Below are 12101 nucleotides of genomic sequence, written 5' to 3'. Positions count from 1 at the left end.
TAATGGCGGTGACTCCAGGTTTGCAGAGCACAGGGAACAGTCTGACCTCTTTCGGCGCGTGTGGTTCTGTCAGTAGCACTTCTTCCTGAAATCGGGTGGAACAGCAGAATCACTGTCCTCAACAGCATTTGTATTAAGGACTTGTATCGCAAAACTGTCTGCCATACTAATTGTTCATTTAATAGCAGCGTGTAATTAATGAAGGTTAAGCATAGATCCTGCCTTTATATGATACAAAGTGTATAGTCACAAAATCCAAACCCAGACATACAACTGGCAGTTTTAAAGAGCAGAAGAAAGCATTATTGTTGCAAGTACCCCTGGTTTCTGGTCTCCTTACCCCTACTTCACTAAGCAGCTGGTGCTAAAAAAACCCAGCAAAGATGGTTCTTTAATAAATGCAAACATACCTCCTACCTTAGTCCTTCAGTACGTGAGGTGAGACTTCTGCACCATGAGAAATTCAGAAGTGTTCAACGTGTGATACTACATGTGAGATTTACAGCCTTGGCTTGCCTATTCAGTGGCTTTATCCTGACCAAAGGCATCTGTACTTATATTTACCACAGCAACAGGTGACACCCCCCCACCCCAAGTTTGTGACACCATTTTTTTTTTTTTTCTAGAACTAATTATTTGAGTCAGACGCTCTGTTGCTGAGACTGCTGTGTTACTCAGCGCTGCTATTCGAAAGTTCCAGTTACAGCACTGGTTCCAAAAGCATTGTTTTTTTTTCCCCAGTACTTTTTTCCCCAGAAAAGCCATGGCCACTTCAGAGCTTTTTTTTGTATGCCAGAGTTATACTAAATAGTTTAAAATTCTATCAAGTTGAGATTTTGAAATCCACTACCATCTTCTCACAAGGCTTCCTTTGAAGGAGGCTGCACAATTTAAAAATATATCAGTTTAATATAATTGAAGCAGTTTGCAAGCAGATTAAAAGTACTACAGTTTCAAATACAAGAGCAGCGTCTGTTTTTATTTTGTCCCTGCGTAGCTAGATTTAATATGTGAAGGTCTTTTTCCCCAGTCCAGAATAATAGTGGAAACAGTAGCAGTATATCAGATACTGCTGTTTGCTTTGCAATATTGCTAGCACAGAGGAACAATGAAGAAAAGAGAAAAATACAAGTAATGTTTTGCTTTTCTAAGGAACCTTCTAAATATTGTATAAGTGTTTAAAATTTATAAGGGTACTGAGATTTGCTAGAATTGTAAAAGATCAGATAAACAGACCTTGAACATCAGAACTACGGCAGCTTATTTTTTGATGAAATTGTATCTCAGTTGATTGACTGTAGTGGAAAAAGAGATGCAAGTTCTGACTAAGTGTTTGTGGGGTAAAACATTCATTTAAGCCAACTATTTCATTATAATCCATCCGCTTGCTAGAGTTACTTATTTAAAAGCTATACTTTTCAGGTACTGCGTGTATCCAAAAGGAAGTGCAAGGCCAGGAAGAAGCATATAGCACTTAGTTCACAGAGTGGCACTTAGCTTACGGTTAATGAAATGCTTAAATGGCAAGTACAGCAAGCTGAAACCTGCTATCAGAGAATTTCAGGGACAGTCACAAAAGACAAAGCACTGAAGCTCCACTAATTTGCAGGGACCGGCCTGTCCTTGCGGCTGGCAGGGAGCATGTGCTTGTATGGTGTGCGCATAGCCAGCTCTTGGATGTGTTCTGGCCCTTTTGGCATCAGCTGAGTGAAGATGCCCATCCAATACACAGGGTCCACTGTAAAAATGAGCAGGCTGTTGGTCTGCAATAAGTTTGTGTAAATCAAGTTAAGTGCACACCTTAAAGGAAATTCAGTCGCTCATCTCTCCTAAAAAAGCATAGCAGCAATAGAAAAAAAAAGATTTCACAGAGATTACAGGGTATGGAAATAAAATTTTATGGGAGACAAGCCTAAACTCTCAGGAGGGCTGTGAAAAATCTAAAGTCTCTGCTTCAGTGTGTAATGTTATAGGTAGTATGGTGATAATGTCACACAGCTCCTTGAGCCTGGCGTTCAGAGGAGGCAGCCAGTGTAAGTCCCTGCTGAGACAATGAAATAGAGCACAAACGATTTATTTGATGTTCTCCAACTGCTGTTCTGTGATTTATCAGTGCTCCTAATAATAAGAGCTTGCAAGTGCTCCTTATAACTCCTGGTCACCTACAGAACAAATATATGTGGAATATAGCCACTCTCTGGCTTTCTGAAAGCATCTCATTCTTAGCTGAGTAAAAAGAAAGACCTGCTGGCTCCCTAGATACAGGGGAAGTGTTTATTTTTATTTTTTTTAATGAAAGCAACAATTTATTGTGAATTTTAGTCAGATAACTGAGCTGAAGTGTAGTTGTAATTTCTTTAATGAGGTAATTAATAGATCAACAATGTTCCTGAAGATAAACAGCACAATATATGTTTTAACTGGTAAATTAACTTGGTGTTTTGTAAACCACAGAAAACCAATAAAGTTCATGGAGCATCTGTGCAGTCCACTAGTCTCATCCTCCATAGTGCTTACTTCACTTCCAACCAGAACTCTTTCTCAGTCAGAGAGACTGAGTTGTGAGGCATTTGTGAGGAGTTTCCAAAAACTGGACAGATCTTTCAGTCTGTCTTTTGGTCAACAGGCATCTCAAGTGCACAAGGGAAAATAGTTAATCTGTCCCAGTGAAATAAAGCATAAATTTGCACTCAGAATAATATATGGCCTAATTCATTGCTTGCAAGGTATGATGGACTTCTGACTGGCGTTTCATTTACAGATTTACTGGGGACTAGGAGTTTTGAGCTAAGACTTATTTACATTTTCCCCTCTTCCAAGTCAACAGCACTCCACACACAAACGGTGATGTAGTAGCAGCTGTGCAGTTCTACAGCTTTGCCAGGTGTGTGGCAGTTGCATCCAGCCCCTGAACATGTTTGGATTTTGACCAATACCTTAAATTCTGCTTTGGACCAGAAGGGTATTAAAAAAAATCAGCTTTACAGGAGGGGGTGGAAAGACCAAATACTCCCTTGCTTTGATTTCTAGCATTAAAAGTAGACTTCAGTCAGCAGAATATGAACCAGAGCTAAGTATGGTAGATTGGATTTTTCTCAAGCCTAAACTAGTTGTTTGGCTGCAGGTGATAAGAGCTACAAAGTTTCAGTACAACCAGAGGAGTTTTTCCCCCCAGGGTCATGGAGAGTTTCAACAGCTAGCTTAACTGCTGCACAAAGGTTTCAGTCTCCTACATGGAGACGCAAAGGATGTCTGATACTTGTGTAATGCTGGATATTTGTTTCTAAAACTTCAGCAAAAAAAAAAGTAATTATTTTTCTCAGTCATAATACTTAAGAGTTTCAGTGAGAAACCTGAGCCTATTACTATGTGCTATATGAACATACCCTTATATGAATCACCCTTATCCTAGAGAACTCACAAGCTGGTATCATGGTTGGGTGAAAAAAGGAGGAAGAAACAAACCAAAGAAAAGAGGAGGATGAAACAACAAGGTTTCAGGGAAGACAAACATTGTGTAGGTGAAGAGCAGTAATTTCAGCTCATTGCATAGCTATAGGCTGGAATTTTAAAGTCTTGTCAGCTCACCATGTCTTAAGTTAACAGTAAATTTCAAAATTATTTCAATGAATGCAAGATTGGGCCTAGTGTTTGGCTAAAGTTTAAAAGCTAAGTCAGTTGAAAACTGATTTGAAATCTGATCACGAGTGTGCTAAACAGAAAGTTTTCTTTCACGCTCCTAGGTTTCAGTTCTTGGGTGGAAACAACAGTAAACTCACTTTGAAGACCTTATAAAAGCTGTCTCTACAAAATAATTTTTGCTTTCATCTCACAGAGAATATGATTTAAACAAACCACATTATACCTTCCAGTTTCATAATATTAGAGAAGAGTAGAAGTCTTTCAGAGAACCTGGCACCTAACAGCTGTTGCCACAAGAGTTGTAAACTCTGCTTATGTAAAACCTGCCAAAATACTAATTTTTAAATACATACATTTTTAAGCCTTATGTTGACATCACAGCTTTTTATCAGAATACAAGTTTCCCCTGTTCTGGCTCTCATGCCACACCACACTACTTCGCAGGCTTTAAACAAAGTAAGGAAGGCAGATAAACAAACTTAGGGAGGAACAGATTGTTTAGCTGAGATTTTAATCACATCACTTAACGCCAATGGATGGAGACAATGCTGCAAAAGCCAGTAACTCCGCAAGGGTAGGCTCTGCAGTTTTCATCTTGTCTTTGAAGGCCTTCCTCAAGATCTCTACCAGGACAGGACACAGAAAAAAGACTAAGGAAGAGTCCAGGCAGGACTCTAGGAAGCAGAAGAAGCAGCGGGATTCTATAAACATAATCTTATTTTTTCCCAATTTACTTGTCCCATTCAAGGCCTCTCTACTACTGGGATGTAAAAGGAAAACAAATAATACCTCTTTATGTGAGGAAAAAATAAGCATGGATGTACTGTAAGCAGAAAGGGACTATTTAGGGAATTCTTCATGCTTTGAAGTCTTGGGATTTCAGATGGCCAGTTAAAATGACAGATACATGATGCATACAGCTCATGAGTGCATGCAGCCCCAATCTGAATCTTCAAAGAAAGCATCAGAAAGCTTTAAAGGGGACAAGTGGTTGCATCCCTTCCTCCTATTTTAATGACGGAAGGCCTCTGAAAGCGTAGGTCATGCTGTGAAAGCCTGTTACTAAGTCTTAGAGATCCTACCTGCTGAGTCTCACTTCAGAACCCAGCACTTTTGTTTAGGGACACCGACATCTGCACAGTCTTTAATCTCAGCACAACTCCAGATAGAGGGGTTTTTAGGTGAGCACCACTGCACTCCCTTTCAAATTACTGATCTTTGAGATCTTGCTGAGGGTGGATTGAAGGCCCAGCAGTCTAGCACTTAAAACATACACATCTTTCTGTGTTTTTCAAACCTGTGATACTTCAGAGTTTAGATAAAACGACAGCCATTAGCAGTCACCATGGTGTCCCTAACTCCAAGCTTTCACTGTTACCGAACTATAAAATTCTTCCTTTTGTGTGAAACCAATAGTGACAGCCAGCAGACATTTCAAGAGTGGAGTTACCATTAAAATGCAAAACCAAGGCCTCAAAATAAACAAGATATTTGTCAGTTATCTTCATCCTTCCATCTGTAGTCAGCAGGCACTTCTTGGTCCTCTCAGTTCATACTCTTTACCGTGGACAGGACACCTCTGCGTTGAAGCCATGTCAGCAGATGTCTGTTACCCAGTATAATTCAGTAATGAAAGAAGATAGATCCAATAAATTGTCAACAGCCACAGTCCTTGAGTCACCCAGAAAATATCGCTTGCCAGAAACAAAGCTAGCTGTACTGCAGAGGGGCCTTGTGTCTTTAACAACAGCAGCAGAAAAATGTAAGGGCCTGGGAGATCAGACAAGTGGTCATACCTTTTAAAAGCAAATGTTCTCACTCTCCAGGTCAAAGTAAAGAGGCACCTGGAGATTTTGCTATTCCCTATACTGCTAGGGAGAAGTATTTTTGCTCATATTGTCTTATATTGTAAAAGCTTTATGTCTCAGCTGGGCCAGCTCCAATGCTCCAATACCCCAATGCTACTGCTGGTGGAGCTGCACCCATGCCTCAGCACATCTGCGCGCCATGGCACTTGTCTCATTGTCTGATCTTGCTCCGAGCAGGTCTGTACAGCTTGGCACTAACAACCCTGGCAGCTGCCTGGATTATGAGCAGTATCTACAAGATGACAGTGTTGAGAAGTGACTTCACTAGGTCAAGCTTTGTACAAACAGACGGTAAAAGACAGTGCAGCTTAAATAAACAGGGAGAAGATGGAAGAAATCCTTACTTAATAGGTGAAGAATAGAAGCATAGAAATTCAGTGATTTATTTCAGGTTGCACAAGGATACACAGACCACAGGAAATGCAGGTTACCAGAGTCCTGGATTGCTGCTTTAAATGCAGGACAAATTTCCATTACCTTTCCTCACACAATCTTAAAAACAATCGCTTTGAGCATTCACCAGTGGGATATTTAGTTAGTGGATGCAAATGGATGTATCTTCAAATGGTGGGATGGGACAGAGTCTGGCAGCAGAAGGTGTGTGAGATACCAACTGTTGACTGGGACTATCTAGTAAGGAAGTAGGGGATTGTTAGAGTGGGCTTCTTGGCTGTTGTCCTTGCTGATAAGACATTCGCTGCCACTCCTGTCTCTTCTCCCTGCTACATATCACTTCTTGCCCAAGTCCAGTAGGAGAGCAGCTGATTTGTGGTGGGAAGGACAGCAGTCTCTGGCACCAACAAAGGTACTTACAGCTTCACTCAGTTGGTTAAATGGGGACTCTGCTGTGCTGCCATGCCTGTTACAGGAAACCTGTGACCTTTCTGAGCCACCTCTGTGAAAATCTAAACCGGAAGCGAAATTTGTCTTAGGTTCCGGGACTGTTGCTGTAGGTGGTTCTACTGGAGGAAGGGCATCAGACAACACAAAGCATGGTCAACTATCAGGTAAATGATGTTAAAATCACCTGATTGCATTCAGCCTTGGTGTTAATAGTGCAAACTGCTGTGAAATCACCCTGAGTCACCCCTGTGAAATCTGTGAAAGAGCAGCAGGGACAGCTATGTTCTTGTAGCACTGATCAAGAGGCTTTGTTAAAGTAGTCAAAGCATTATTGTTGCTAAAGAAAACGTGCCTATCTCTGGGCGTTGCAGAGGCATACCGTTCAGATTTTCCCAGCCTCCCTGCTTTGTTTCCTGATACATTCCTGAAGAAACATTGCACGTACCTTCACTGGTGCTACTTCCCCTATCCAGGTAATTTTCTGAGCAAATGATCTGTAGTCTACCAAACAATAAAAACTAATGTTTTCACTTGATGCTTTCATTTTATTTGTGAGGAGGTCTACGTTTCACTGCTGACTGATTAAATGTGATGGTAAAAGGTACGATCTTGTGGACTTCAGTACACTCATAGCACTTGCAAAATGGAAGTGTGAATGCACTTAGGAAGAAGCTTGGTACAGGCTGATTTTTTTTTTTTTTCCAGTAATGCAAATGTGCTTTAACGTCAACAGGAAAATTACATGCAAGGGGAGAAGGGCCAGAACAGTCATCAACCAATTTTGTGGCATGGTAGGCCTCCCAATTCCCACTGGTCTGCCCTTCTCCCTTTTGCACATTGGAAGCTTTAATTGAAATGAGTGTAGTTTATTGATTTTTAGCATAAGGTAATATGTTAATAGTCAGGGGAGGTCAAAGTAACTTTAGGCCTGTCTAGAAAGGATGTAATGAGACATTAAGGATGTGTAGTGGAGTTAAGATCTGAGTGCGTTTTCAATTAAATCAGAAGTTCCTTTGATTTTAGCAGCAAAAGTCCTAGTCATAAGAGAGGAAAAGTGTATTTTTCCCTATCTAAAGAAAAAGTAAGGATTTGGAAAGTCATCACATTAGAGTATTATCTAGCTCTCTTTTTATGAGATAATATTTTTTTTTGTCTTATATACTTATATTTGGCTCAGTGAAGCCATAAGGGCACAACTTCCGTGGGATGCCAAAGAAGAGATTGCATTCTAAATCAAAGTTTGAAGGTTTTTTTTTTCAAGCTTTCCTGTAGAGAAATGGACTCTGAAGAGCAACTTCAGTCTGTGGAGAAGAATAGGCTTGTTTGGGCTTTTTTTTTTTTTAGCTTTTTTTTTAGATCCAGTAAAAATGAAGAGTACAAGAAGATCACAATGTTTATAACAAGAAGTGTTCCTGTAGCCTATAGAGATGTCTGAGAGCACCTCCTGCTACAGTCCAGTGAACAAAATATTTTCTGTATGATTCTTAGTTCTCCTGTGAGAACTGAGTACCACAATCCCACTGTCTACCATCTTCATAATTTTCTTGTTGTTCCAAGGGAAGCCTATGTGAGTCTGAACTGGCAAGAGATCAATCTATTCAATTGAATTTCGCTACATTTAACATAATCATTTACAGCAGATCTGATGCTATCTAGCACTATGTGCTATGGTCAAAATGGATATTTAGAGCAGTGATTCCAGAGGCTGGCTCCTCTCCAGTGTACAATCTGTAATTATATTCTAAGATTACGCTATTTGATGTGAACTACCAATACTATATATTATTATGATGTCCTGTTGGCTCTAAGGATTCCTATAATCTTTCTGTTGCAATGAAATTCTATAAAACAAAGATGAAAAATGATGCTGTATTTACAACCAATAGAACATATGAGTACTTGCTGTTTGGTAGCATAATAAACTGCTAACTCAGGGTCTAATTTTGCCATTACAAATAGGGTGAACCTACTATTACTGTGTGATAATGATGCAAGATACAGCTTATTTTATTGAACTTGACTGTACTGCATACATCTGCACAATTTTTTCTATTTATTCTGAAAACAAGGCAGAGAGGTTTGTTATGTGTATTCATAAACTTATGTGCTTAAATATTTTCTTGGAAACAGCTTCATCTTTAATACTTCCAAGCACTCATAGTCCATCTTGTCTGTCCTCCCTCCCTCCCTCTCTCTCTTCTTCAGAGAGAAAAAGAGATAAAGCTTTGTGCGTACTGCACATATATATGAAAAATAAACTTCCTCGCTAGCAAGTAAATCCAAGAACAATGTTGTTAGCAGCTGTTGTGCTGAAAGCCCAGTTGAGAACACTGTTCCGTTATAAGCTCTCAATGCTCTTCTCAACATCAGTAGTCAATGTGCCAGGACACTGTATTGTAAACCCAAATGCCCAGGCCAGGAGACCACAAAAGCTCTTCTGTCTTGTGAGAGGGAACTGAAAAGAGGCTTTCACAGTGTGGCAGAATACACTGGCAGATTGCGCCAAGTTCAGAGCCCTCAGTGTTCTGGAAGACGTTTATGTACAAAGAGGGCAAACCTTGTCTAATCCTTGGTTAAGAAGCTACTAAAACTGTTATTTTTTTAAAAATGAGAATAATCATATGTACACTTCAAAGACAACCATCAAATAATTACAGGCTGCTCAGAGGCTGCATGAAGTGCAGTAGCTGAGGAACTGAAAAGGCTTTTGTGCTCCTTTCAACAAGAGAAGGACATCTCCTTATCTGCTCTCAGAAATAAAAAGCAAGACCTATCCTTTAACAATAAACATACACCTATTTCCTCCTGTTTTATAAAATAGTAACTTCTATAGTCAATCATTTTTTGCAAGCAGAAAGTTATAAAGCCAAAGAGTTTGATAAGAATAATGGTAGGTTGTTTTTTTTTTTTTTTTTTAAGATGAAATCACAAGCTAATAAGCACCCAGTTCTTTGATTTTCACTTAGGTTTGTAACTTCCAAGTTGTTGGGAAGTTAACCCTCCATTGGGTAAGATGGCACCAAAGTAAAACCATGTAACTTCTCATTGCATTGACCATCTAGAAAGGAAGGTACCTATTGGGTTTTTTAGGAAGTTTTGGTAGGCATCAGTGGAAGCACTGAGCAACAATATGTCAGAGAGAGCAAGATCAGCTCGGCATATAGAATATTGTTTTTTGTAATTTTATTTTAAATGAAATTACATTCAGATACAGCCCAGTTATATTAGCAAAGATTTAAACAAATGTTTAAAGCTAACAAACTCCTATAATTAATCTCTTAGCTTCACAATTCTTTTGTCATTGATTATGAGCTCAGACTAAATTCACTCTTTTGCATTACCCAGATTCAAAATCACAATCATGTTAAAAAAGTACAAAAATGTCTAAAATTTCACTTTCCAACCTAACTTACAAGAATAATAAAACCATTGAAATGCCTTCATTAAAAAGCCACATTGACAAGATTTACAGCTGTACAAAATTGTTGTTTAAAACAAGCATTATAGGATAAGTGATCAAAGCAGTGCTAAAGATCTGAAGCACAATTTTTCCCACTGCCCTTACGTAGACTTTTCTGGCTAAATTACAAAAAAAAAAAAAAAAAAACCAACACTTTGAAAAATTACTCTTAAATTCACCAGAATAAAAAAAAAGCCCAAATAACCGTATCTGAGAGAAAAGAGAAGGCTATATTTTATAGTGCGTACTCATACTCTAAATTCCCAGGATGTGGAATGCTACTGAAACAAGGGGTTTCCTTGTGCTTGATGTACTTGATATTTGACTAAGACCTGCATAGAAAACGAGTAGAAACCCATCCTGCACCTGACAAGGTGAGCAGTCTGCATGCTGGAAAGGAACTGAGTACTGCTGAGTAAGGCAACCAAGACGAAGTAAGGCTTAAGTGCAACCTGGTTAAGGCAGAGTACGTATTTTTGAAGCTGTTACTTCTGCTTCCACTTAAAAGCACTAGTGCATTAGAACATGTTTAATAGCTTTGGTTTAAAAGACCTGGTGGAGCTGGAGGTGGTTCACAGAGATAAATCTAAAGAAATTAATTACAAGCTAGACAGTCCCTCAAAAAAAAACCACCTTTGTTGGCTTCATATTCTTACAGCCATTCAGTCAAAAGCTCCAAATATATATATTAACAAGACAAGCAAACATGTTAAGCAGAGCTTTCTCAAAACATCCATCCCTTACTTGCCCCCTGCAACACACAGCTCCCACTCTGGATCAGGCATCATCTGAAATTTTACGTGAGTGTGGCAATATTTTGGCCTAGTAAGGAAATCGTGTCCAGTCTTACCCTTGCAACAGATGTAGAATTAGTCCTTTATCAGGCCAGATTCTGCACAATATTATGCTGACCTTAATCTGAAGGAATTTCTGTGACATTATTTTGCATTTTTAAATGAAGGCAGAATTTGGCCCATTTAAGCACATTAAAATAAATTTATCCACAGCTTCTGTTTGAAGAGTCAATAGATTAAACAAAGTACTGGTAGAGCTTTCCATACATGAAAAGCCCCACTCACCCCATTTGACCAGTTTACAATTCTCATTTATCCTTTCCAGTGCTAAGAATTTCTGGGGTTTTCACTGAAATATATCAAAGCTCAGGAAAATGTAACAACAGATGCATCACATTGTTGCTTAAGCTTATGCTTAAAAATACTAGCAAGCAGCTGGGCTCTGATCATTCTTTGGCTTGAAGCTGAAGCCTCCTTGGATAGATCAGTTCTTCCATTTGTTGGAGTCCCAAGCCAGAAACCAGCCTGTGAATGTTGGGGGTTCATGGCCCTGCTTCACAATTACAATGGGGGTCCCCTTATCTCTGCCAGAAGGATCTGTTTCAATATAGCGTTTGGCTAAAAACAGAGAGGAAATAAAATATTAGTTAATTCCTTTGGTATAAAAAATACATAAAAAGCCCTACTGAAAGAACCTAGGGCTGCTATAACACATTATTCAATTAAATTATTTCAAAGGCAATGAAATGATCAGGTAATTGCTGATTTCTCCCAGCTACCAGTGAAGGAATTTTCCACAAGGTTAAAACAGAGGGATTGTTGCTCTGATCAGTTCTTTGCCATACAGCTGAGGTTTGGCTCTTGAACAGGAAGAATTTGCAGGTGCTGTGCAGATGCACGAGCTTCATTCCTGTTTTTCCTATGTAAAAGCCAGTATAGTTTCCCTTGACATTGCAACATGACATCTGTACATATCGGAAACACAGCTAGGTAACCCTAGCTCCTCCAGGGAAATACTTGCAAGTGTTTTTATCACAAACTTTGTCAGAATGGCTCCGCTATGTGAAATCACACACAGAGATGACACAATTTTTCGAGAAGGTGCACTCCAAATGAGTTGTCTTGATTTGTTCTGCAACTGGAATTTCCTCCTCCAAATTTAACTCAGTGTACGGACTTGAGGATTTGTTGGCATTCCTTTGACTGTACACATTAGAGTAGGGTGCAGCCCAGTAGGTATGTCCTTTTAAATTCTTTCTCTTTTCAGTGCAATTTCTTTTCATGGAGCTCTCCTATATATTCTTTAAAAAGCTCTGAAGCCTAGTAATGCTATCTTGATTAATTTAACCCTTCATAAACTTACAGATAAGTAAGGTACAATAAAATTGAAAGAACATTTAAAGGTGAAAATAATCTTCTCCAGGATTAAATCCTAATAAGCTCAGTAACCCTTTCAAACACTGTAAATGTAACTAGATTTCTTCTACTTTTTTT

At 39.1% G+C, this 12101-nt stretch overlaps 1 protein-coding gene across 3 annotated transcripts in view; it reads right to left on the bottom strand.

Moving 5' to 3' along the window:
• Positions 1–9514: 9514 nt before the first annotated feature.
• The window catches only part of SCIN (scinderin), a 75710-nt gene continuing 73123 nt past the window's right edge, over positions 9515–12101 (bottom strand). For all 3 annotated transcript variants that reach the window (XM_086742416.1, XM_086742415.1, XM_086742414.1), the window contains exon 16: positions 9515–11225. In XM_086742416.1, coding sequence (XP_086598542.1) covers positions 11092–11225 — 134 coding nt within the window. In that variant the 3' untranslated portion in view covers positions 9515–11091. The remainder of the gene's footprint in view (positions 11226–12101) is intronic.

The sequence above is a fragment of the Chlamydotis macqueenii genome, chromosome 2 (genome assembly GCF_036417535.1).
Source record: "Chlamydotis macqueenii isolate bChlMac1 chromosome 2, bChlMac1.mat, whole genome shotgun sequence".
Classification (NCBI taxonomy): domain Eukaryota; kingdom Metazoa; phylum Chordata; class Aves; order Otidiformes; family Otididae; genus Chlamydotis; species Chlamydotis macqueenii.
This window is presented reverse-complemented; position numbering and strand designations above follow the sequence as displayed.